The sequence below is a fragment of the Mirounga leonina genome, unplaced genomic scaffold, assembly GCF_011800145.1.
Source record: "Mirounga leonina isolate KUSES-001 unplaced genomic scaffold, KU_Mleo_1.0 Mir_53, whole genome shotgun sequence".
NCBI classification, from domain to species: Eukaryota; Metazoa; Chordata; class Mammalia; order Carnivora; family Phocidae; genus Mirounga; species Mirounga leonina.
Window position 1 is genome coordinate 102,193,949 of NW_023270807.1, and position 26,383 is coordinate 102,220,331.

At 41.4% G+C, this 26,383-nt stretch overlaps 1 protein-coding gene across 1 annotated transcript in view; it reads right to left on the minus strand.

Annotated features, from left to right (window-relative positions):
- SYNE1 (spectrin repeat containing nuclear envelope protein 1) overlaps nucleotides 1–20,435 on the minus strand; it is a 428,272-nt gene extending 407,837 nt beyond the window's left edge. The window contains exons 1-2 of the mRNA XM_034991032.1: nucleotides 20,230–20,435; nucleotides 11,151–11,448 (exon numbers count right to left, since the gene is read on the minus strand). Of these exons, the coding sequence (XP_034846923.1) occupies nucleotides 11,151–11,217 (67 nt within the window). The 5' untranslated portion in view covers nucleotides 11,218–11,448; nucleotides 20,230–20,435. The remainder of the gene's footprint in view (nucleotides 1–11,150; nucleotides 11,449–20,229) is intronic.
- Nucleotides 20,436–26,383: the final 5,948 nt, after the last annotated feature.

Below are 26,383 nucleotides of genomic sequence, written 5' to 3' on the forward strand. Positions count from 1 at the left end.
ATTAATTTAGGGATTGTGATTTATCCATTTATTCATTAAATATTTATTTAACCATGATGTTCCAAAATATAAACAAATGATCATTATTTTGTGCTGAGTTTTGCTTAGTATTTAAATCTGAGGGACTAGCACACAACATTCATTACAGGAAGGAAGATTAAAGTAAAGGAGAATTTCAGCCTAAATACAGTAAATGGATTTTTGATAATATTTTGAGATTTAGTAAGAAGAGTCATTAAGTCAGAGTAATAAAATTTAGAACTTAATCTCTCAAGGCACTCTAAAAAAAACCCCAGAATCATCATAAAAGGCAAGCCTTTCCTTCCCTGAAGCTAAATGTTAAACTAAAAGGGAGGAGTTAAGATGACAGAGTAGCAGGGGGACCCTGAAGTTGCCTCGTCCCTCGAACACAGCTAGATTAACAACAAATCATTTTGAACAATAAGGAAATTGATCTGAAGATTAAGAAAGCAATCTGCACAATTGGAGGAAGAGAACATGACAGATGTGAGGTTCAGAAATGTGAACTGGGCAAGAGAAACCCAAGGTGCCACAGAGGGGAGGGGGCCTTTTTCATGGAGAGAAGTCAGGGAGAGAGAAAGGGAGCAGGAGAGAGCGCAGCATGTAGGGTTCAAGCAAGATGCCATAGTGTGGGGATACCCTGGGTTGTACTGGGAGAGAATGTGCCCTGTCCTGGAATACATTTGGAAGAGGGTATACTGCCTCTCTAAGGACAAGAGGCCCACCGGGTGCCATTGAGTAATCATTCAACAGAAAGGGACAGAGGTGCATTCTGAAGGCAGACAGCTTGGTCACAACTTTTTCCTTTGTTTCACCATAGACTCCAGGCACCTGCCCAGCCATGCAACTGTTTTTCTGAGACAGAATGGTGCCAGACACAGTGCTGTGAGGCTCTCCTCTGGGGTAGGGTAGAGGGTCCATGCCTTGCTGGGTTATTTAAGATTTGGAATTTTGAATCCAGCCACTGGACAGAGATAAAACACAGGAGAACTGTGGCACCAGACCCCAGTTGGGCCCCAGATGGCCTGGGCACAGACAGGTTGAGGGCAGGGATCTGATGAAATACTGAGACACAGGAGGGGAGATTATTCACTTTTCTGTGAGGGCCTCCTGAACAACGGGAGCCATGAGTTCCCCTCCCCTGGGACAAGAAGGCAGAGTGACACCATCCTCCACCCCTCCCCCTGGCCAGCCCACCAGCACAGTCAGATGTCAGAGAGAAACACAGTGCCTCCAGTAGAGGCTGGAGTCCCTTACACCAAACCCCACCCCCTGCACACTGCAGGGGCATCTTTGCTAGGACAGATCTGACCATGAGCCAGCGCATTGGGCCTCTCCCTCAGGGGACCAACACAGGCTCCACCACATGCACCAAGTCTACTGATCATAGAGTGTTCCAAACCATCAGCTTCAGTTCTGGTGGAAATAGGACCAGGCTTTATTTTTGGGGGTTTTTTTTGTAATTATTTTTTAAATTTAATTTTATTTCTTTCTTCTTTGGAATCAGGCTTACAGTTTTTTATTTGTCTGTTTGTTTGCTTTTTTGTTCCTTTTCCTTTTTTTTTTCTTGGATCTCCTTTTCTTTCCCCCCAGGCTTACCTTAACAAACAAATCAAAGCACACCTAGTTAAATGTCCAAACACTCCGCATTGTAAATAAGGAGGAACTCTGCAAAGGACTGACCTCTGGGAAAGAGCAGCCAAAACCCAATAACAGTGTGCACAGAGCATACATCAGAAACACTTCCTGAAGCACCAGGCCCTAGACAGTGTATGACTCCTTCTTAATATAGTATTACTCTCAGGAATAGGAAACATAACACGCTTTCATAACACACAAAAGACAGAAACCTAGACATAATGACAAGACAGAGGAATTCTCCCCAAAAGAAAAATCAGGAAGAAATCACAGCCAGGGATTTGCTCAAAAGAGATATAAGCAATATATCTGAACAAGAATTTAGAACAACAATCATAAGAATACTAACTGGGCTTGAAAGAAGAATAGAAGGCACCAGAGAAACTCTGGTTACAGAGATAAAAGACCTAAAAACTAGTCAGGCCAAAATAAAAACTGCTATAACTGAGATGCAAAACTGACTGGGTGTAATCACAACAAGGATGGAAGAAGCAGAGGAATGAATAGGTGATGTAGAAGATAAAATTATGGAAAATAATGAAGCTGAAAAGAAGAGGGAAAGAAAACTATCACATCACAAATATAGACTTAGGGAACTCAGTGATTCCACAAAGCGCAGTAATATCTGTATCATAGGAGTCCCAGAAGAAGAAGAGTGGGAAAAAGTGGCAGAAAGTTTATTTGAACAAATTATAGCTCAAAACTTCCCTAATCTGGGGAAAGAAACAGGCATTCAAGTCCAAGAGACAAGAGAACTCCCCTCAAAATCAACAAAAACAACATCAAAATCAACAAGACATATAGGGAAATTTGCAAAATACAAAGATAAAGAGAGAATTCTGAAAGCAGCTAGGGACACAAGACCCTTAACCTAAAGGCTAGACACATAAGGCTGGCAGCAGACCTGTCCACAGAAACTTGGCAGGCCAGAAGAGAGTGGCATGATATATTAAATGTGATGAATTAGAAAAATATGCATCCAAGAATACTATATTCAGGAAGGCTGTCATTCAGAATAGAAGGAGAGATAAAGAGTTTCCAAGGCAAGCAAAAACTAAAGGAGTTTGTGAACACTAAACCAGTTCTGCAAGATATATTAAAGGGTACCCGCTGAGCGGGAAAGAAAGACCAAAAGCAACAAAGACTAGAAAGAACAGAGACAATCTACAAGAACAACAACTTTACAGGTAATACAATAGCACTAAATTCATATCTATCAACAATTACTCTGAATGTAAATGGACGAAATACTCCAATCAAAAGGCATAGGGTTATCAGAATGGATAAAAAAACAAAACAAAACAAAACAAAACAAGACCCAGCAATATATTGCTTATAAGAGACTAATTTTAGACCCAAAGACACCTCCAGATTCAGAGGGAGGGGGTGGAGAACTATCTATCATGCTAATGGACATCAAAAGAAAGCTGGAGTAGCCATACTTATATCAGACAAACTAGATTTTAAACCAAAGACTGTAATAAGAGATGAAGATGGGCACTATATCATAATAAAGGGGTCTATCCAACAGAAGATCTAACAATTGTAAATTTTTATGCCCCCAATTTGGGAGCAGCCAAATATATAAATCAATTAAAACAAACTTATGGAAACTCATTGATAATAATACAATAATAGGAGGGGACTTTAATAACCCCACTCACAGCAATGGACAGATCATCTAAGCAGAAGATCGACAAGGAAACAGTAGCTTTGAATGACCTACTGGACCAGATGGACATCCTATAGCAGCAGAATATACATTCTTTTTAAGTGCACATGGAACTTTGTCCAGAATACACCACATACTGGGTCACTAATCAGGACTCAACCAATAGAAAAAGATTGAGACCATACCATGCATATTTTCAGACCACAGTGTTATGAAACTAGAAGTCAATCACAAGAAAAAATTTGGAAAGACCACAAATACATGGAGGTTAAAGAACATCCTACTAGCTACCTGGGTGCCTTAGTCAGTTATGAGTCTGCCTTTGGCACAGGTCATGATCCCAGGGTCCTGGGATGGAGCCCCATGTTGGGCTCCCTGCTCAGTGGAGAACCTGCTTCTCCCTCTTCCTCTGCTGCTCCCTCTGCTTGTGCTCTCTCACTCTTTCTCTCTTTCAAATAAATAAATAAAATCTTTTAAAAAGAGGAACATTCTACTAAAAAACTGAATGGGTTAACCAGGAAATTAAGGATAAAATAAAAAAAAAAATACATGGGAGCAAATGAAAATGAAAACACCACAGCCCAAAACCTTTGGGACACAGCAAAGGTAGTCCTAAGGGAAGTATAGAGCAATAAAGGCCTTCCTCAAGAAGAAGAAAAGTCTCAAATACACAATCTAACTTTACACCTAAAGGAGCTGGAAAAAGAATAGCAAATAAAGCCTAAAGCCATCAGAAGAAGAGAAATAATTAAGATTAGAGCAGAAATAAATGATAGAAATTTTTAAAAAGTAGGACAGATCAGCAAAACTAGAAACTGTTTCTTTGAAAGAATTAACAAAATTGATAAACACCTAGCCAGACTTATAAAAAAGAAAAAAGAAAGGACCCAAATAGATAAAATCACAAATGAAAGAGGAGAGCTCACAATCAACACTGCAGAAACACAATTAGAATATTATGAGCAATTATTTGCCAACAAATTGGGCAATCTGGAAGAAATGCATAAATTCCTAGAAACATAGAAACTACCAAAACTGAAACAGGAAGAAACAGAAAATTTGAGCAGACCCATAACCAGCAAAGAAACTGAATCAGTAATCAAAAATCTCCCAACAAACAAGAGTCCAGGGCCGGACAACTTCCCTGGGGAATTCTACCAAACAATTAAAGAAGAATGAATACCTATTCTTGCTGATGCTCTTCCAAAAAATAGAAGTGGAAGGAGAACTTCCAAACTTATTCTATGAGACCATCATTACCTTGATTCCAAAACCAGACAAAGACCCCACTAAAAAGGAGAATTACAGGCTAATATCCCTGATAAACATGGATGCAAAAATTCTCAACAAGATACTAACTAGCTAATCGAATCCAACAGTGCATTAAAAGGATTATTCACCACTATCAAGTGGGATTTATTCCTCGGCTGCAGGGGTGTTTCAATATCTGAAAATCAATCAACGTGATACAACACATTAATAAAATAAAGGATAAGATCCATATGATCCTCTCAATAGATGCAGAAAAAGCATTTGACAAAATACAGCATCCTCTCTTGGTAAATCCCTCAAGAAATTAGGGATGGAGGGAACATACCTCAATATCATAAAAGTCATATATGAAAAGCCCACAGCAAATATCATTCTCAATGGGGAAAAACTGAGAGCTTTTCTCCTAAGGTCAGGAACACAGCAGAGATGTCCACTCTCACCACAGTTGTTCAACATAGTACTAGAAGTCCTAGCCTCAGCAATCAGACAACAAAAAGAAATAAAAGGCATCCAAATCAGCAAGGAAGAAGTCAAACTTTCACTATTTGGAGATTGCATGATACTCTATGTAGAAAACCCAAAATACTCAGCCAAAAAATTGCTAGAACTCATACATGAATCCAACAAAGTTGCAAGATATAAAAGCCAATGTACAGAAATCTGTTGCATTTCTATACACTAATAATGAAGCAGCAGAAAGAGATATCAAGGAATCTTTTTACAATTGCACCAAAAACCCATTTACAATTGCACCAAAAACCATAAGATACCTAGGAATAAACCTAACCAATATAGCAGAAGTAAAAGATCTATATGCTGAAAACAATAGAACACTTATGAAAGAAATAGAAGAAGACACAAAGAAATGGAAAAATAGTCCATGCTCATGGATTTGAAGAACAAATATTGTTAAAATGTCTATACTGCCCAATGCAACCTGCACATTCAATGCAATTTCGATCAAAATAACACCAGCATTTTTCACAGAATTCCTAACATTTGTATGGAACCAGAAAAGACCCTGAATAGCCAAAGTAATGTTGAAAAAGAAAATCAAAGTGAGAGGCATCACAATCCCATACTTGAAGCTCTGTTACAAAGCTGTAATCATCAAGATAGTATGGTACTGGCACAAAAACAGACGCATAGATCAATGGAACAGAATAGAGAACCCAGAAATGGACCCTCAACTCTATGGCCAACTAATCTTCAACAAAGTAGGAAAGAATATCCAATGGAAAAAAGACAGTCTCTTCAACAAATGGTGTTGGAAAAACTGGACAGCGACATGCAGAAGAATGAAACTGGCTCACTGTCTTACATCATACACAAAAATAAATTCAAAATGGATGAAAGACCTAAATGTAAGACAGGAAACCATTAAAATTCTAGAGCAGAACACAGGCAGCAACCTCTGACCTTGGCCACAGGGACTTATTACTAGACACATCTCTAGAGGCAAGGGAAACAAAAGCAAAAATGAACTATTGGGACCTCATCAAAATAAAAAGCTTCTGCACAGCGAAGGAAACAATCAACAAAACTAAAAGGCAACCTACGGAATGGAAGAAGATATTTGCAAATGACATATTGGATAAGGGCTAGTATCCAGAATCTATAAGGAACTCATCAAAATCAACAACCGAAAAATAAATAATCCAGTTAAGAAATGGGCAGAAGATGTGAACAGATATTTCTCCAAAGAAGACATCCAAATGGCCAACAGACACATGAAAATATGCTCAGCATCACTCAGCGTTAGGGAAATACAAATCAAAACTACAATAAGATACCACCTCACACCTGTCAAAATGGCAAAAATAAACAACTCAGGAAAAAACATATGTTGGCAAGGATAAGGGGAAAGGGGAACCATCATGCCCTGTTGGTGGGAATGCAAACTGGTGCAACCACTCTGGAAAACAATATAGAATTTCTTCAAAAAGTTAAAAATAGAACTACCCTATGGCCCAGCAATTGCATTACTAGGTATTTATCCCAAGGATACAAACATGCTGATTCAAAGGGACACATGCATCCCAGTATCTATAGCAGCACTATCAGCCATAGCCAAATTTGGAAAGAGATCAAATGCCCATTGACTGATGAATGGATAAAGAAGATGTGGTGCATATATAAGGTGGAATATTACTCAGCCAACAGAAAAGAATGAAATCTTGCCATTTGCAACAATTTGGATGGACCTAGAGTGTATTATGCTAAGTGAAATAAGTCAGCCAGAGAAAGACAAATAACATATGATTTCACTTGTATGTGGAATTTAAGAAACAAAACAGATGAACATAGTAGAAGCAAAGGAAAAATAAAATAAGATAAAAACAGAGAGGGAGGCAAACCATAAGAGATTCTAATTATAGAGAACAAACTGAGGGTTGCTGGAGGGGAGGGAGGGAGGGGGATGCACTAAGTGGGTGATGGGCTTTAAGGAGGGCCCTTGTTGGGATGAGTACTGGGTGCTGTATATAAGTGAGGAGTCATTAAATTCTATTCCTGAAACCAATACTACACTATATGTTAACTAACTTGAATTTAAATTAAAAAAATTAAATACCAAAAATTACTTCATTATTTATTTATTATTGTTGATTCTACTTTTCAGCTAACTCATTTGCTAGTCTGAAGTTTTCTTTTACAGTATAACGGATTCAGAGGAAATATTATATTTAACCAAAAAGAGTTTAAAGTTAGTCATAAAAGCAATTTTAGAGTGAGGCCATGATTATCTTTTACTGAACAGTTAGCAAACTTAAGAGATATCTCCAGGAATACATATTTATCACTGTTCTCATTTCTTTTTCTTTGAATTTATTCACAGGTTTAAAAATAAAAACTCGACCTTGCAATCAATAATCCTCCTTTTTTATCAAAGTAATCTCTATATAGACACCATAGTATGCCCATTTTGAATCTTCTCTGGCATTTACCACTCACTCTGTAAGATTGCATGGATGCTGCCCTGTCTTACAATAACAAACATTTAAATATGTTAATTTAAAAATCCTCAAACTTTGCTAGATTATCTTCAAATAAAAGAATGAAAAAAAGGGTATTTGATAAAAGCCATTCAACAAATCTTTTTTAAGCAGACGTTATGCAGCAGCATGATGAAATCTACAAAGATACTGTCAGTAACTTAAAGAAATTTATAATCTTAAGAGTTCAGACATCTACTTTTTTTTAGATGTGACTAAAAACTAAAGCCACTCCATAAGCCACCATGAAATGGGTCCCCTTAGTTAGCCTTTAAAGAGCAGAAAATGTATATACTAATTATGTGCATTTAAAGTTTTAATACTCCTGTATTATCCTATTGCCTTGTATTTGCTTTTAAGGTTATATTTAAATTGATGAAAGTTACAGAAACCTTCATTATTCTTAAGAGCAAATGAAACTCTGCACTGCAGTCGGCCTGCTCATCCATAATTCAGGATCCCAGCCTAAAACATTATGCTCAAACAAGCACAAATATTGGCAAAGGTGAAATATTGAACTGCTACAGTAGCAGCTAACTTACGAAGCCATCTGTGTGTGCTTCAGTTTCCTAGCACTAGAAATAAAAATTAAAAGCAGACAAACAGTCAACAATTATGGTTGTAAACTAAATAAGCAAGAGAGCAAAGCCAAGTTGCCGCTATTCAAAGCTACATGATTTTTATTAGTTATACGCAGATCTGATATGACAATAAAACCCAAGAGGGGGAAAAAAAACATTAGTTGCTTGGATTATCTATCTGAGCAAAGAAAAGGGGATTCTAGAAGGATGTTCTTATGGATTTGAACTTGGCAAATAGCAACTCTGGTTCTATTTAAGGTAACAGATTTATTTTTCCTCAAACACATCCCCTCATTTGTCACATTTATCTGGGCAATAACACCAGCCCTCCATTTATTAGCACCATGGTCACTGGTTTGGAGGTTCCAGCAGGCAAGAAGAATCACTAAATACCCTTGACAGAAAACAGGTCTCCTCTGTCCAGGGAGGTGACTCTTGCTTGGGCTCCAAGCATCAGCAGGATGCACAATGAGAAGTGAGATGCAGGGGAGACACAGACCTAGCCAGATGAATCAGCACAAGTAACCCAGTAGATCAATATGTGAACAGCCACCAGATCACATTCACTTCTAGCCCTTACATGTTTCCACTGCTGTAGGCTAGATCCATTGCATTTTGTGGCAATACAGACCTTACATTTTGTTGCCACGAATAACATATATATGTATAAAATAATTGATGCTAAAAAATAATGATAAATATCTAGTGCTCAGAAATTTTGTCTCCTATCAAAAGGTTTATTGCTCTAAATTTGTCAGAGAGCCTTATGACATGTTATAATTCTTTCTTTTACTAGTAAGGGGAAAGTAATTAATACAGTGAGTATAGTCACTTTATTATATAATAAAGTTACTAGTTTTAGATAGCACGGAATATATAAAACCATTAACATTCATCCTCAAATCTGCATGACTAGAAAAATTTGCAACAAATTATCAAGCCTCTTCGTCCACTTTTCTGCCGTGACTATTTGAACAGCTCACAGATGGCAGTATTTATAATTTTTAAAGCACCTTTTGTCATCATCTCACTGAGCTTGAAACAATCCAGAGTGAGAACAGTCCGCATTTTACAAGCGGGGTCCCAAAATGCACAGATGTTACATAGGACATCCACTGTCACAGGCCAGGCATGGGAGGGGAGTGGGGACTCCACTCCCCACACACCTCTCAAGAAATACCACTTATCTGTACACTACAGAAAATAATAAAACACTGAGGCATCAGTCCTCTTCCCTCTCTTCTTACCCCAGCCACTATCTTAGTTTAAAAAAAAAACTCATTCAAACCAAAATAAGAATAAAGAGTAAACTGTAGAATCATAATCTGATTCCAGATTACTTTTTTCAAACTTAATCTATACAATTTTGGTTTATTGTGTGTGTGTGTATGCCATCCAGAGAATTTTCACATTTAATAGACTCAAAGGAAAATGTGCTTTATTACCTAATTATCTCCCCCACACTTTTGGAAGGGACCTGCTAGTTTCCTTTCCATCATTTCATAAATGATGCCACTGAGGCACAAAATGGCTCAAGAATTTGTGCCCAGGAAACAGCAAAGACAGACACAGACAGAAAAATGGAACTCCAAGTTCAGTATCCCATTTCCCCAAATAAAGACGTACAACTTCAGTTGGAGACCCTTGGCATTGTGTAGACGGAATCAGAGGTTTTTCTGGTCTATGGAGGAGGTCTATGCCCACATATTCAGCAAGGATCTGATCTTTTATCCAACCAGGCTCTTTCTGGCATGACAATGAGATCTTCCAACAATAAATGGGAAACAAGCACCACTCGCACTGAACTTCCAAAAATCAGCCCAGGACAATCAACATGAGCGGGAGCCTTGTGATTACAGGAGCTTCAGTGAAATTAGTGGTCACTGGTCAGACACGGAGAAACTCCCTGCCTTTCTATAGCTGAGAGCATGCTCTGGGCTGTGAATACCCAGATTTTCTTCTATATTTGAAAGTCAAGAGTGCTTCGCTGGAAATGGCCGCTATGCACATCGAATACACTGTAAAGCAAGCAAAGTGGGACCGTGAGAGATCAGTATGATGTCTGTGGTGCCGAACCACAATGATCACTTGCTGGAAAGACTAGAAAAACAAAAAGCCAAGTGTAACATTACTTTTAAGCTCTCTTGACAGAGAGTTAAATTTGGACATTTTTATATCTAAAAATATACATTTGAAGCTGGGGGAGGAAGGATTAGGATTGTGACAAGGAAGCAATAGTTTTATATTCTTACAGACGATTATTTCCACGGTTTAAGGAATATACATGTTTAAATGCATGTTTAATTCACAATGACTTTGTTAATTGCATGATTTATTCATTATAGAATTAATCTATAAGCTGCCATAACATTTCACTGCTAATTCTCTTCTAAAACTCAGTTTGCTGTTAGAGAAAGAACAGTGGTGGGGAACTCGGCTCCAGTCCACACGCTGTCCCTCGCCGTTAATCTTGTCACGTCATAAACCCTCTGGGCCTCATCACCTCATTTTGCTTAAAGACTTTCTAGATCTCTGAGGGCTTTCCCAGTTGGGATAAGTAAACTACTGGTTGACTTATTTGACCAGAGTGTACGGTCTTTGTCACCATCGTCACGATAACCTTGTGCACTGTCACCGTGCGGTATTGTCCTTGGTGATTGAAGGGCAGTTTGACAATAACTTAATTCCCAACTGGCCGCTGAATAACCATCAAGGCCACACTAATGCAGACACCCAGCCAACAGAGAGCTTGGTCTTTGTCCTTTTGCTACACGAAAAAGGCAGCACCTTCAAAGAGCAGGGACTAGTCTGAAAACGCTAGGAAAAGAGACATCACCTTGGGATTCCTTGCTGTCGTCTCCTAAAACGGAAAGAAACTGCAAGCGAATTGAAGAGACCCTGAGTGAAGCTGGTCGTTGAACTTTAAAGTGTACTTAAAAGTACAAAACCAGCCGTGACATCTCTGCCCCTTACCTTGCAGTCTTTGCATCACGTTGGCAATGTCCCGAGGAGACCGTGAGGCCATCCTGGAGGCCGCCATGGTGCCTCCTGAAGCATGAAACCCGCACCAGAGACTTCTCCCAGGGTGGAGGAGAAGCACGCCACTCAGGAAAACATAGCGCAGCTCCCCGAGATCTATCGGATCACTCTATCGGGTCACACACGAATCCCAGGCCCTTGCAGCAGCGAGCGAGGGGGGAGCGCTTCCAAAGACTGAACCCCTTTTCCTTTTCCTTCTTTTAAGACCGTTCTCTTAAATGAACTCAGGAACCTGAAGAACAAATAGAAAAAGTACAATAGTAAAAAAAAAAAAATCAACATAGGTTCCCCTAATGCTAAAAAGAAAACTATTTCTATTCAGTTTGCATAGAAGATTCATTACCAAGTGAAACATGTATCAAGTACTAGGCAAATGCTAGGAATCTTTAGATCTGACAAAATAAATGCATACATGAGATATGTATATATAATAAAGTTGGTTGCTGAAAAAGAAATGTTTGCTTATTCCATGTTTTCTTTCTTTTTAAAGATTATATGTATGTATGCATGTATGTATGTATTTGAGAGAGAGCACAGGAGCAGGGGGGAGGGTAGAGGGAGAGGGAGGAGCAGGGAGCCTGACCCGGGACTGGATCCCAGGACTCTGAGACCGTGACCTGAGCCAAAGGCAGACGTTTAACCAACTCAGCCACCCAGGTGCCCCTTCCATGTTTTCTTTTCTTTTTTTTTTTAATTTAATTTTATTATGTTATGTTAATCACCATACATTACATCATTAGTTTTTGATGTAGTGTTCTTTTTAAACTATAATCTTTCTCCATTGATCTATGAAAGTGAATGTACTATGAAGTCAAAACATTGAGTCCTAGTTCTCAATATTCCCAAGTTCTCTCATCTATGCTATTTCAGCCTACTTTGTACATATATTTTGCTGTTTCATTTGTATACCTTCCAAGAATGAGATTAAATCTTAGCTTCTAGATGAGCACTGAGTAATGCATAGAATTGCTGAATCACTATATTGTATACCCTAAAACCAATGTAACACTGTATGTTAACTACCCTGGAATTAAAATTAAAAAAAAAATAAAAATAACTTTAAAAAATCTTAACTTCTAATAATAATTTGATGAATTAAAACAGTAAAAATGTAAAAATATTTCATTCTAAAAGCGTCAGTTTCAAATATTCTGGTTTTAGAAGTCAAAATGGATTTGATTTAGCTTCTTTCCTTCCCCTACAGAAGTCTCTAAAGTAGGTTGGAAGGCTAGGGTAGGGGTGGCCAGGGCAGAGAGGCCATATCCCTTCTAACCCTTTCCTGAATTCTCTGTTTTGGTCAAGTTTAAGTCATCATTCTGGACTGAGCAAGGAGAAAAAGAGACAGGAGAGTAGTTGATGAACACTTGATATTGAGAGACATTTACTTTGAACAAGGATTTCCTAACCCTAGGGTTAGTTGAAGAGAAGGTTTTGCCATGCAGAGGGTAAATAATGAAGAAAGGAAAGGAGGGTGAACATGCACCCAGGGGAAGAAGCTTAACCAAGGGGCCACACTACGGTGGCCCACATGAGATGACACTTTACTACAGTTCACACTGCATCTCTGCCTTATGAGGATGAAGGTGAAGAAAAAGAATGGGATGGGGTCAGGGGAGGATGGTAAAGGCAAACCTGTAAAGAAAACACATACATGTGGGATGGTCCACCTGCCAGAGGGAGTCTATGAGTGCTATCAAAAACTATATTTTACCCTGAACGTGTGGTCATACAAGTAATATTATTTTATTTATGCGAGATTGGTTACATAATAAAAGATAATTACAAACTATAATTGATTTTAAAATGGCATTATGAATACTAGTTTACACTGGTATCTGGTTAGAATGCATGAAGGCAAAGCTGATCATACCTGTTTTAGAATACTATCTCAAAAAGGATGCAAAACATTGCACGGTGCTGCTGCCCTGTGTGAAAAAGCATCAGAAAGGTATGGTGGAGCAAGAAAGGATGCACTGGTCACTCAGCAAGTTAGGGTGAAGTGATGCAGTGAACAGCCTTAATGGGTAGAAGACACACATCGACTTCTCTTGGCCACTTGAAAAGATATTTAGTAGAAGGAGGACCCAATACCTGTCAGCTCCTGGACTAGAGGAGTACCTCGTGGTGGGTGGCTTTCCAAGGGATTCTCAGAGGAGAAATCATTACTTATGCTTAGCCTATCATGCATCAAGGCCTTTGGCCCTGCTCGAATTATATGCCCATTAGCATCTTTCATCTCCTGGGGAAAAATATTCCACTTGCTTACATGCAAAAGCTACCATAATTTGGAGACTAATAAATAGTGGGATGTGCCTAAAATCTTACAAATGGCTCCTCTAAACTGTTAGAAAGTTAAGTTCTCCAAATGCAAGAATATAACTTTCTGAACTCTAGCTAGCTAGCTACCTAACTACATGTATACTAAATAGAGAGGAAGGAAGAAATTCATTTTAATTCAGCTATCCCAAGTCAGCCCCTGCCCAGCACTGGAGTTCATAAAAGACGTGGCTCTTAACTATCAATGAAGAATTATAGAATTAAAAAGGATTTCTCTAAGTCACTGCATTATAGATCACCATGATTCTACCTTCTTCTAGTTCACATTCATGTTACACAATAGACTAATTTTGAACTCTCTCTCTCTATTTCCTTCTCTCCCATAGGTGTATATATGAGATATATATCAAATATTTGAGACATATTTGACATAAAGATATATATATATATATATATATATCTCTCTTTTGATGGTACATTACACTCAGAATTTCTTTGCCTATGTCCAGGTTCAGGTTATGTATCCAGTCTTACTTCTACAGTATAACAAATGCATTTTGAATATCAGAGCTCAATGCTGGGGGTACCAAGATGAATATGACATAGATTCTAATTTTTGAGGAGCTTTGAACACAGTGGGAGATACAACAGAAAAAAAATAATATAATAATACCATGGGCAAGTACAAATATAGAGATGGAAAATGCAAAGGATGGGCGCTCAACCAATAAGAAGTTTCTGGAAGTGTTCTGGGAGGGAGCTCACCCCTGAACTGAGTCTTGGTAAATGAGTTAGAGCTAGTCAGGAGAAAAATATGAAAGACAGAGTCCAGGCAGTGTGAATAGCTCAAGCCAAGTCGTGGACACAAGATTCTATGTGGGAGTACCAAGGGTTAGGTTGTGAAGGACTCTACCAGGTGACATTCTGGAGCTGAGGCTGGAGAAGGAGGTAACACCAGATGGTTGAGGGCCCTGTGTGCTATGCTCACAAGCTTGGTCCTGATTCTCTGGGAGGCAACAGCGAACCACTGAGGGATTTTAAAACTGGAAATGCCCAAGTATGTTTTAGATTATTCTAGATACAATTTTTCAGGGTGTATCTGTAGGAGACAAGACTGAAAGATCGAGAAAGATCAGTGCGGAATGTAGGAGTCGAGATAGGACATGATGGCAGACTGAAATAGGACAGTGAGTGAGTAGAGGATAAAATCTAAGAAACCTTTAGGAGGCAAAATGTGCAGGACTTGGTGATAGGTCAGGGAGGGAAGATAGGAAGCGGTTGGTGGGGTTGTCGGAGCGTCTTGGATGACCCTCAGGATTCTGACTTGAGAATTTGTGGGCCTTGGTGCCATCAGCTGAGCTCAGCAGCCAGAAGGGCTATGCAGGTGTTACTTCCAACACTCTTCACCTCATATACTCCTATCCTTGCTGAACAACTTTCCCCTGTGTGGGGCACTGTCAGCTGAGCAGGTCCAAAGGATCCCTAAATACCTGGCCCAGGACCCACACTCCTTTTTTTTTTTTTTTTAAGATTTTATTTATTTATTTGAGAGAGAGAGAATGAGAGAGAGCACATGAGAGGGGGGAGGGTCAGAGGGAGAAGAAGACTCTCTGCCGAGCAGGGAGCCCGATGCGGGACTCGATCCCGGGACTCCAGGATCATGACCTGAGCCGAAGGCAGTCGCCCAACCAACTGAGCCACCCGGGTGCCCCGTGGACCCACACTCTCTTGAAACATCCCTCAACACTCCAGTACAGACTCAGCACTAACAATCCATGTTATTATAAATACGATCTGTCTTCTATTCATCACCATTGTTAGCCTCACACTCTGAGTACACAGTGAACATTCTGCAGGCATAGAGTCTGTAACTCGTTTTGTTTTGACATCCCACCCTTCCCTGAGAACATGCTAAGCCCTCGATCTATATTTTTGTTTTAGAGTCAACTTCATAATACTTTCCCTCGATGAGAGAACCCCCAGGAAACTCCTTCCTCCTCACTGCAAAAGAAGTTAATGCAATATCCTTCCTTTTTCAGATATAAGATAAAATATTTTGCTTTCATCATTCATGTATACACACATTTCCTCCTTTGTGAAATTACGATATTCTTGCTTTTTACTGATACTGTCACTTAAAGGGACATATGATATGATAAGAAATTTCAAATTAATAAAACAAATCTAAAAGGAGACTGGAGATTAGAAGATAGGAGTTTTAGGCTTAGCTTTGTTCCAGCTAGCTGGGTGAGTTTGAGCTGGTTCTGTGTATGGAGGTCCTCAACGATGGCCTATCACAAGGAGTGTGGTACCAGGACATACGCACACTATGGACTAAGAAAGATCTGGAGCAGAGTCTTAATTTTGTCCATGTGACCTTAAGAAAAGACAACTTTTCTGAACACTTGTTTCTTAATCTGTGAAGTGAAGCTCTTTTATGCTAAATTAATTTTATCCTGCATAAGTTATATTTATTTTTTTAAGATTTTATTTATTTATTTTTGAGCGAGAGAGAGAGAGAGCATGCGCGAGCACATGTGGGGTGGGGGGTGGGGGGGCAGAGGGAGAAGCAGACTCCCTGCTAAGCTGGGAGCCCGATGATACGGGACTCGATCCCAAGATGCTGGGATCATGACCTGAGCCGAAGGCAGACGCTTAACCAACTGAGCCACCCAGGTGCCCCGCATAAGTTAAATTTTAAAAGATCAATATGTAATATTCTTCGGAGATCGTTTGCATGTAACAGAGTTCCAGAAAATAACTGGCTTCCATTTTTCTTCTCCTGGCCTCAGTTTCTCCAATACGCTATATGAGAATTGGGCCCAAAACGGAGAGGTGCTCTCTGGTGGGCTTGTCAGTTGCAAAGCCAATGGCAGCACAAGTATCAGCTGAAATAATGACTGGTACAAAGTCACGAGAGCTTGAAATTCACTCGTGGAACTGACCGATTACCTAGCAGTGTTCTGGTTGTGGGCATGACCTACAGAGCCAGAACATCAGAGGAAGGCCCCCCACCGTCAACAAGCTCACTATTCCCAGGGAAATTTAAAAACTTTTTCATAGGTGCAGGAGACTGTGGGCAGCAGTGTGGTGGGGAGGGGTCCAGTACTGGGATAGAAAGGGAGAATCAGGGAGACATTGATGGATTGTGTACCAATGAACAGTCCCAGCACGATCTCCAAATCCGTCCAGGAGAAGGAACTAAGATCCCACTGCAGCTAAGTACATCCACCACACCTAGCAGAGAATTAAGAGCCCAATGCTTATTTCAATCATTAAAAACGTATTGAGAAACTATTCATAAAGGACAATGGTACTGAGGAAATAGCAATGAACGTGACAGATAAGCCCTTCTTAGAGCTTATGTATCAGAGGGGTAGAGGTTATCAATAATACTGCAACAAAGTAGGGTGAGATCTGTCCACGGAACTGTGCGAGCAAACTGAATGCCCGATTAATAACCATCTGCTGTATTGATTGTGCAGAAAGCAGGGGGAATACTGTCTGCCACGGGGGATTCTCCTATCTGAACCACATATTCTTCTAGCGGCACCTGTGAAAAGCACAGGAGTGAATCATCAAAACTCGGTATCTCCAGTCTCTAAGCAGAATGGACAACCAGCTGCCAAAACAGTTTCTTGTTTGTGCTCCTAAAAAGAAATGCGTGAGGAAAACACTAGGAAGAACACTGCTAGGCTCCAAGAGCATATTGTAAAGCAATGCAACTACAATTTTAGGTATCGGGAAACTAGAGCAGAAAATTGCAAACTCTGCGACCACCAGAGATGATGTGGTTCATTTCTACCTGAAAACGATGGACTGAGACCATAAAACACAAACAGATTCAGAGCAGCATGAAGCATAAATGTTACTAAAATAGACGTCTAAATATGTATAAGGATAGGACCCCGATTAAAATTCACTATTAAACAAAAATAAAAAAGCCAATAAATATACCTCCACCCCCTTACATCTAAGTCCTTTGCTGGAGTGAGTCACATTAAGTGTCTAATTTTAAATTTAATTATTGTTTTTCTGTATTCATCCTTTAGCAATGGTACCAATTAATAAACACCAAGATGGCTAAGCAGTAGGGAAGGAGAAGGACATCTGGCGTTAATATAAATACACTACTAATGTATGTGTACGGGTTATCAGTGAATAGTACTGTGAATTATTCATTATTATGAACTGTACAGGGTAATAAGAATCAGTCCTTTTTATGGAAGAACAAAAATGTAAACAAGTAAGCAAAAGATGAAGTACAGAGCTGATCAGCATGACAGATATGAAGCGTCATGATTCAACTTTTTTTTGGTAAGCTTGGAGTACAAATCAGGCCCCAAGATATCTGCTACCTTCCTCCCCTACTCTGCTAGAGTATATATATCACACGCCTTGCCAAACACTAGCTCTGGTTGGATTAGATCACAAGGAAGGGCACCTACAACACATCTAAGAGGAAGAGAAATGCAGATTCCCTCACAGGGGAGCCTTGGGCCCCATGTGCCTGTCAAGGTCAGGCCACGGGGTGTGGCCGCAATATCTAGAGCTAAGAAAACGCTACCAAACTTGCCCATCCGTGGGCTTCCTACATCCTGTCCAGGTACACCTCCTTTCATTTCCAAGAAGCTATGTGTGCTGCAGACTTAGAGAGCCGGTCCTGCACATTCAACACAAGCAATTCTTGAAAGATTCTGAACGGTAAACTACCTTTTCCCAACCCTTGCTCCCTGGCAAGAGGAAGGAATCAAGTGACAAGAATTTTTATATGGGGACAATGAGAACAGAAACAAGCCAGTTTGTGAAAAATCATTAGTTAAGAGAGATAAAAATGAGTCTATAATGTAATAGCGGAGCAAATATTATCAAAAGCTAGCAATATTATTATTTGAGTCAGTCTGAAGACGTGCCTTTTATCTTCAGCATGAAACATATTAAGTTAGCATTGATCTGGTACATTTTGTTCTAAATTTGCCACAAAGTGAGAAACGGGCTCAGAAACACAAGAAAAAAAAATAGCTATGCGTGTTTATTACACTGTTCTGGCAATATCAGGAACTTTTTATCCATACTATTTATCTTTTTCATCATGGGGAACAGCAAGCCTCTGAAAGAAGAATCTTCATGACTAAGGATCAGATCAGCATTTTATACAGATGTGGGTCATATTAATAACTGTTGTTTAACTGAAAATTACTACATTGTCTCTTGCGCAAGTCTCGCTTTTGTATACAAATGCTTCCTTTAGTCAAGATGAAGACAAAAATATAGACAGTCAAGAAGGGAAAAATAATTCGCTTAGAACTTTCTTAACGTTCACAGAAGAACGTCAGATACATACAGGTTTTCCACCCCAAACTGAAACGCCCAGAAATGAACATTCCAGGATGTTAACACTGGGTTCACAGCCGATGTTTCTCCCTAGCCTGGGCCTGAACTTGGAACCTCCAAGCTCTGTCACCCCAGGACAGCACACCCAGCCCGGCTTCCCGACGGGCTTTCTTTGCTTAGCGGCCGAGAGCTGCTTTACTTCGCAATATTTTCCTGCCCTTTGCCATGCACCTGCCGCCCTGTGAACCACCATTTCACAGAACTCCTCCCGCAGCAATGCAAAACCTCCGTCTGAAACCAGTCTTTCCGGAGAGGAGATGAAAGTTATCTTGCCCTCTAGCGAAGGCTCCGCCTGGAAGCAATTGCACGGTGACACCCCCAGCAGTCTGAAGCCCCGGCCTCCGCACGGTCTTCAAGCCCTGGGCCATGCTCCCCATTTCCCCTCCCCCAGCCCTTCCTAAAACAGTCGAGAGTGGAGGAAGGGAGGCTCCTAGAATTTGCCCAACGCCCTGCATCTCCCATCTGGTAGTAGCGACAGTACCGACCATCACAAGAGGGTGGCTGCCTTTCGCGTCTGCATCACTGGAGCCCCGGAGAAGTGCCACAAGCGGAAATGACAATCCGAGAGGGGGATATTAATAGGGATATCTACGTACGAGATGCAGGGAGGACGCTCCCCACCTCCTTATCTCCTCATCCCTGAGTATCAGACACGTACGCACACCACCATCACCGCCCTCTCCCTCGCATTAAGCACGCACAACCCCAGCGTGCAAGTACAAACTTGCTTACAATTTGTCTGCAAATTGTTCGGCTTGCACCCACATTCATATTCTCTCTCTCTCTCCCTCCTTCCGTGTCTCTCCCGCTCTTCCTCCTTTCCTTTTACCTTCACTCTCCCAGGCTCGTCCAGGTTCCCGGCAGCAAAGCGAGCGCACGGCCGGCCGCGGGCTCCGGGAGCTCGCGAGCGGTTGCAGGGCTGCGGGGAGCCGGGCCGCCCTGGTTACGGAGTACAACACGCCGGCCGTCTCCCTGCCCGCGGCAGATCAGCAGCCGCGCTCCCCTGGGCGGCTCGCACACTCGCTCACTCCTGCGCCCAGCTGCTCGGCGACTCTGCCCTCCCTCTGCAATCGGGTCCTCCCCTCGGATGCACCCTGGCGTTTTAGGCCTCCCTCCCCCCCGCCCCCGCCCCCTGCACTAAAGCTCCTTTCGGAGATCGGCCAGGCGGGTTCAGCCCCCCGGCGGGATGCGGGTTCTACCCCTGCGCCGCCACACCCCTCCCCGGCCCGGTGCCCCGCGCCCCGCGCCCCGCGCCCCGCGCCCCGCGCCCGGCTCCGGGATGAGCGGGTCCCTGGAAGAGCGGGGACCGGGGCCTGGAGGCGCTCTCGCAGGCTTCCCCTACCTCCTGGAGATGCACGGCCTCCGGCGTTTCTCCACAGCTGCAGACCCGAGCCGTGACCCACCCTCTCGGCTAACCTTTCTACGGGGGGAGAGGAGGAGAAGGAATGGCCGAGAGCGCCGGGGAAGAGATGCGCTGCCCTAGCCGTTGACTTTTGCCTGGAGTTCCCACCGCCCGGGTGACCTTTCTAAGCAGAACCTATCTTGAAAGGCTGGGGAGGTTCCCCGATGGTCCCAGGAAGGAAGTGATGCAGTTCAGTGAGGACATTTAGCACACCCCTTTCAAATCAACTTTCAAAAAGAGCCTAACAGCTGACCTTTTGCCTGTCAGATCAGTAGCAAACAATTTTTAGGGAGACTGGTCAGACTACAGGCTTTTGTTGTTGTTTATAAAGCTTAGATTTCCTGAGAAGGCACTTGCCATCTTAGTTCTATTTATTCTGGGTTATTCATTAAGATGATGCTGAAGAACCTCCTTCAGTTTCTTCAGACCCCCTGTATGCATGCTGCACATTGCGGAGCTGTTTGTCTTTTATCACAAGTCCTTCTCATGGTGTAGAGGAGATCCTGGTGTTGCCTAGTTGCATTCAGGAGAATCTATTTTGTTGTGGTTTTATGGTCTCCAAGCAAAGTCAAACACAGTCTCCCTTCACCAACAATGAAGCCCAAGTCCAACAGGATTATGGCAACCGAAATAATGAAAGCTATGCTGCAAGGATCTTAAAAATAATAATTACCCCTCGAATTTTTAATCTATTCTCTAAATTTGCTAAATGGAGGGGCCATCTTTGCTTCATGCCTTCCCCTCACTTGCCGCCAGCACTCCGTGATGTAGCTGTGCATTTTCTTCAAATTCTTTTTCTTCCAGATCTCATCAAAACAATATCTGAAAGGAATCCGGTAAACCAATCTGATGTGCTCTTATTCCTTGTGTTTACATTTTTTAGAGACCAAAGAATAAATCTCTAATGGCAGAATTTGTTACACCAGGAAGTTGGGCCTGAAGAGGGCACAGTTTGGGGGGGGAATCACTCTCAATGTATACCCTGCCTCCGCCTCAGGGTGACACTTAAGGATACCCAGAGCTCCTTGTGGAGATAACCCACAAGAGCCCAATCATTCCAGATAGCACCCTCTTCCTGTTTGGTCATGAGACGGGGTTCCAAACTTCCTGCCACTCAGGAGGAAACAATCAGACTCCGTTCTCCCTCTGTCTCCATCTTTGTAGAGCCAATTCACCCTTAAGGCTTTGGAAGATGGGATAAGAAGGTATTTTACAAACTCAATGCTCTGTGTGTTAGGCAATTGCTTCCTTAGTTGCCTTACTTGTAAATTCTGAGACTGAAACATTGTTCCCACCAAGTGAAACTCCCTTATGAGACTTAGCCACAGTCCTCCTAGGCTCAGGCAGTGGGAGCCTGGGGCTGTCTGGCTGGCACGGTTGTCTGATGAGCTGACCTTCCACTCTCAGTCATCTCCATCCTCCGCACAAAGGCTAAGCACATTACAGACTTTGGGAAAAGGCTTGTCTTTCTCATACCCCCCACCCTGGGGGAGTTTGTGGTAGCCCTGATTATTCAACAACTGTTGCTTGAACGCCCACCCTATGCCAAATGGACTGTGGCTACAGGGGTAGGCAAAACCTGCCCCAGTTCCCGCTTTCACAGAGCTTACCTTATGATTGGGAATATAGCCATTCATCAGAACCACACAAATAATTCTAAAACCCCGACCTCCAAGAAAAGGCACATGTTATGAGAGCCTTTGGTGAATTAGTTAATGAAATTAATTTAGTTTAATGATCAGAAAGACTGCTAGGAAGTGATCTGCAGGAGAAGTGGCATGACCTAGGTGCAAGAGGGGTAGGGTGCGATGTGGAAGAGCGCTCCAGACAGAGGGAAGAGCATGGGCAAAGCTCTACGGAAGAAAAATGCATGGTGCATTGGAGGAAGTGAGGAGGTCCACAGTTGCTGCAGAAGAGACAGCAAGGGAAGGGAGGGAGCTTCGGGAACGATGGGCCCCATGAGGCTCAAAAGGAATGAAGGACAGACTGGGCAGGCCTGAAAGAGCAGCCCAAATTGATGAGTCTTTACATGAAGCCATGAAAGCGTTTTCAGTAGGTGGTGCAATGTGATCAGTTTCATGTTTCGAAATGTTCCCTTTGGCTGTACTATGAAAACAGATAAGGTGTGGGGCCAAAATGGGTACAGGTGAATCATTTAGAAAGCTGCTACAAGTAATCCTTTAGGAAGATCCTAGTGTTTATAATTAGAGAGATGGTGGTGGAAAGAGTGGATGGATTTGAGGGGGATTTAATGGGAAACACCTATGGGACATAAGGCCATGTGTGGCCAAAGGAAGTCAGAATAATATAATGGTCAGAGTCTTGGATTTGGGTGCAAGAAAGCCCTAGGTTTGGATCCTAGCTCCATCATTAGCTACCCATGTGATTTTTAGCCAGAAATTTAACCTTTCACAAGTTCAGATTTTACAAACCTATAATTAGGATTATAACCATATAGCTCATTCACAGGGCTATTGTGGGGACTAAATGAGCTGATACCTGGAAAGCACTTCATACTTCAGTGCCTGGCATGCAGCCAGGAAATGCAATATAATTATAATGCATCACTATTATAGTTATAGTAACTGTACTGAAGTTGGCAAATAAAGGGAAAACAGTCTCTCCTTCACTTTGCAACAGGCTCATTGGGTTAGGATACCAGTTCCTAAGAGCAGCAAAATATAATCATGGGACCATCACAGGCCGAGAGACCACTGCCAGGGTAGCAATTCCCACTTTCCTCCTCCACCAAGCCCAAGGTCAGTGCTCCTCATCTGTCTTCTCTTTGTACTCTCTCAGTTTACATAGAGACCCATTCTCATCCAGCGTGGTAGCTGGACCCCCAATCTCCCCTCTTTCCATTAATAAGAGGTGCTAAAGAACAACAAAAACTCACAGACTGGTTTCAGTTCAGCTTTACCCCAAATGCCTGCATCATTGTGCTCTAAGTATTTGTAAATTTAGAAGAGTTCTAGTGCCCGTACAAAATCAGCAAATAGTAGTTTTTATTTTTATCATTTCTCTTTTATGTAATTATATTAAGACTAAGGCAAAAACTTGCCATAATTATGTTATTTATCGAAAGGATCAGCCTTAGGGTCTTACAAGAGGTGTATCTTCATGGCACAAGAACACATGCAACTCAAAACTGGATTTTCTCTTTCACCTCCCTCCCTTAGTCTTAAGTCTCTTCAAAACACACTTCTATGCACAGAGCAGGGAAACTCTAAACAAAATAGCTCTCTTATTTTTTAAAGGTCAAGAGACTTGTAACAATCAAGGCCTTGATACAGTCAGTCCTGGTCTGGCTGGATTTTAAGAGATTGGCAGCCCCTTACTAGGTAATTTCTGCTGGTGGAGTCTGCTAACAAAGGATGAAGGACAGACCAGGGAGGAAGGGCTCACTTCGGCTGGCAAGGACGCCTCAGAAAGATTTGGGGTTCCAAGTACGAAGCTCACCCAAATCCTCCAAAAGGCCTCTTTCCCAATTCACAGGGCCCACTCTTTACAGTGAAAGCCTTCACTTTCACATAAGAAACCTAGCAAGGTTTTGAATTCATCTTGCATTATAAAGTTCCAGAGCAACGGATCTTAGTCCTGATTTTTAGTTATATCAACAATATGGCTGCAAGCATAAGGGTCTTAGAAGCTTTCTGGGTCTTTGGCCATGACCTGACCCAAGATTGTAAAGTTCTTGGGCTTGTCGTGTTCTTTCTTATGGTCTCTATTATAGTCAGAAGGGGCTGATATACCCCATAGTTCTCCAGTTCTCTTTTCTATTCCACAGCAATAGCCAATGTGGGTTCTTGACTTCAATAGGCCCTTAATTTTAGGCATCCATAGGTGTAACTTTAAGTAACTGCTAGCCACTGCATGCCCCGTCCCCTTAGAATTCTATTTTACATTGGAATGAGATCATCACTGGATGCAAACCCAACCAGATCAACCAACCAACCCGAGATTCCTATCTTTGTAGGTCTGGAACAGTCTTGGCATGAGATATTGTGCCGATCAGGATTCATTGATGAAAAATCAAAGCAATGTGATTCATTAATGAAAAATCAAAGCAATGTGAAGATTTTAGGGGCTCAAAAGTTGTTGCTAAAGCTAGAGAAGTGACCATTATGGTGGCTGCCTTTAACTTTCAGTAACACCACTGGAGGTACAATTCCAGAACTCAGCAACTAGCTGCTGCCACCTAGAGGTCAAGATACTGAAGCAAATGGCCCGCGGTACCACAATGCCCCTGTTCTGAGGCTCCCCCTGGTGGTAGAGCTTGGCATTCCATCAGTCACTGTAGAACTAATGCCATTGAGGTCAGAGGGGGAATTGTTGTGTCCCCTTCGCTTTCAGATCTCTTGTGAGAATATTGGCCCAATGCAAATTTCATCCAAAACCCGGAGGAAAGGGAGCCTGAGAAATGTAATTCCCAAACTTCCAGCCCTTGAACACAGAACGGATTGTGAATGAAGGTTATTTGCCAACCAAACAGTATTTAATACAAGCACAGAATTAGGGTGAACAGGATCATGCAAATATTTATTTAGATCAAAACTCACAGAAATTGCAGTTTAAGACATCGAATTTTAAAATCTATTTCAACTCATATTTAATATTGTTTTTGAATTCTAAAAGTTAGGATTTTAAGACTATTTTTTTTAAAACAAAACATTTAGCTTACTGATACATTTTAAGATAAGTCATTAATTCTCTGGTGTGATTTTTGTCACTTTCTCCCCATGGTTCCTTCATTAGCAATAATGACAGTTATTCCATAACGATAATCTCTGTTGTTAATACCCCACTCTCTGACCACCTCCTTTTTTGGTTCTAGCCCACACCCTCTAGTGCTCCAATTCCAATAATCCCTCACCTGAGCAGGACCTCATATCCATTGTTAGGGCCACTGCTAGCCTCCATGATGCCTTAGAATTAGTCTTCAAGACGCTTCACTTCAATCTTTTGGAAACTGCTATAATAGACCATGTTTTGATAAAACAAGACATTTAAGTGCCATCTTCCAGAAAATTATTATAATCAATATACAAATCAGAAATTTCAGATATGAATGGAGCCCACTTGAAAGGGGTACCTCGGGTGTATATAGTGTGTAACCTACATTAACCATATATGACAGCTCGGGGACTATTGATCCTACCATTGTTTTTCATTCCCATCGTCCCTTTTATGTTTATTCCTCTTAAACCAGTTTACATTCCATGTTTAATCATTATATTCACTTCCTTGCACTTATCCTCAACTACTTTTCCTCTCACTTTGTCCCCTACTCACTTGGCTAAACCTCATACCTTGTTAAATTCAACACTGCCTACTTTGTACCTGTGTTCACAATGCTGAACTTGGCTGGAGAGAAACCCCATCACCCTAACTGGACTTTCCATTCACAATCACTCAGTCAAATGCCCTGGAATACTTTGTTTCTCTAATCAATACAGCCTTCCACTTCCTGATGCAAATTTCATACTTTTTCCTATTTCTTCAAACTTCCAACATCTTTCCCTACATCTAAATTTTCAATTGCTAACTTTTCTTCCTATTTTCCTTGAACATTTTGAGTCCTCAAAAGAGAATGTTGAGACGCTCCCACCACCATCTGCACTATCTGCATCAGTGCTATATATAATATGCAAACTTGTCTTTTATTGCCACTAATGAACTCCTCAAACTCCTAGCTAAGGCTAACTCCTCCACTTATGTATTCAATCCGTCCTTCCTACCAATGATCTTTTCTCTCTTCTCAGAGCCATTAATTTCTTTTCTCTTATTAGTTCATTCCCATAAACATGTAAACACGCTGTTATTTCTCTCATATTAAAAAAAAAAAAAAAACCAGGGGCGCCTGGGTGGCTCAGTTGGTTAAGCGTCTGCCTTCTGCTCAGGTCATGATCCTGGGGTCCTGGGAGCAAGCCTCGCATCGGGCTCCCTGCTCAGCAGGAAGCCTGCATCTCCCTCTCCTACTCACCCTGCTTGTGCTCTCTCTCTTTCTTTCTCTCTCTCTGTCAAATAAATAAAAATCCTTTAAAATTTTTTTAAAAAATAAAAAACAAACCATGATCATGACCTGAACTCCAAA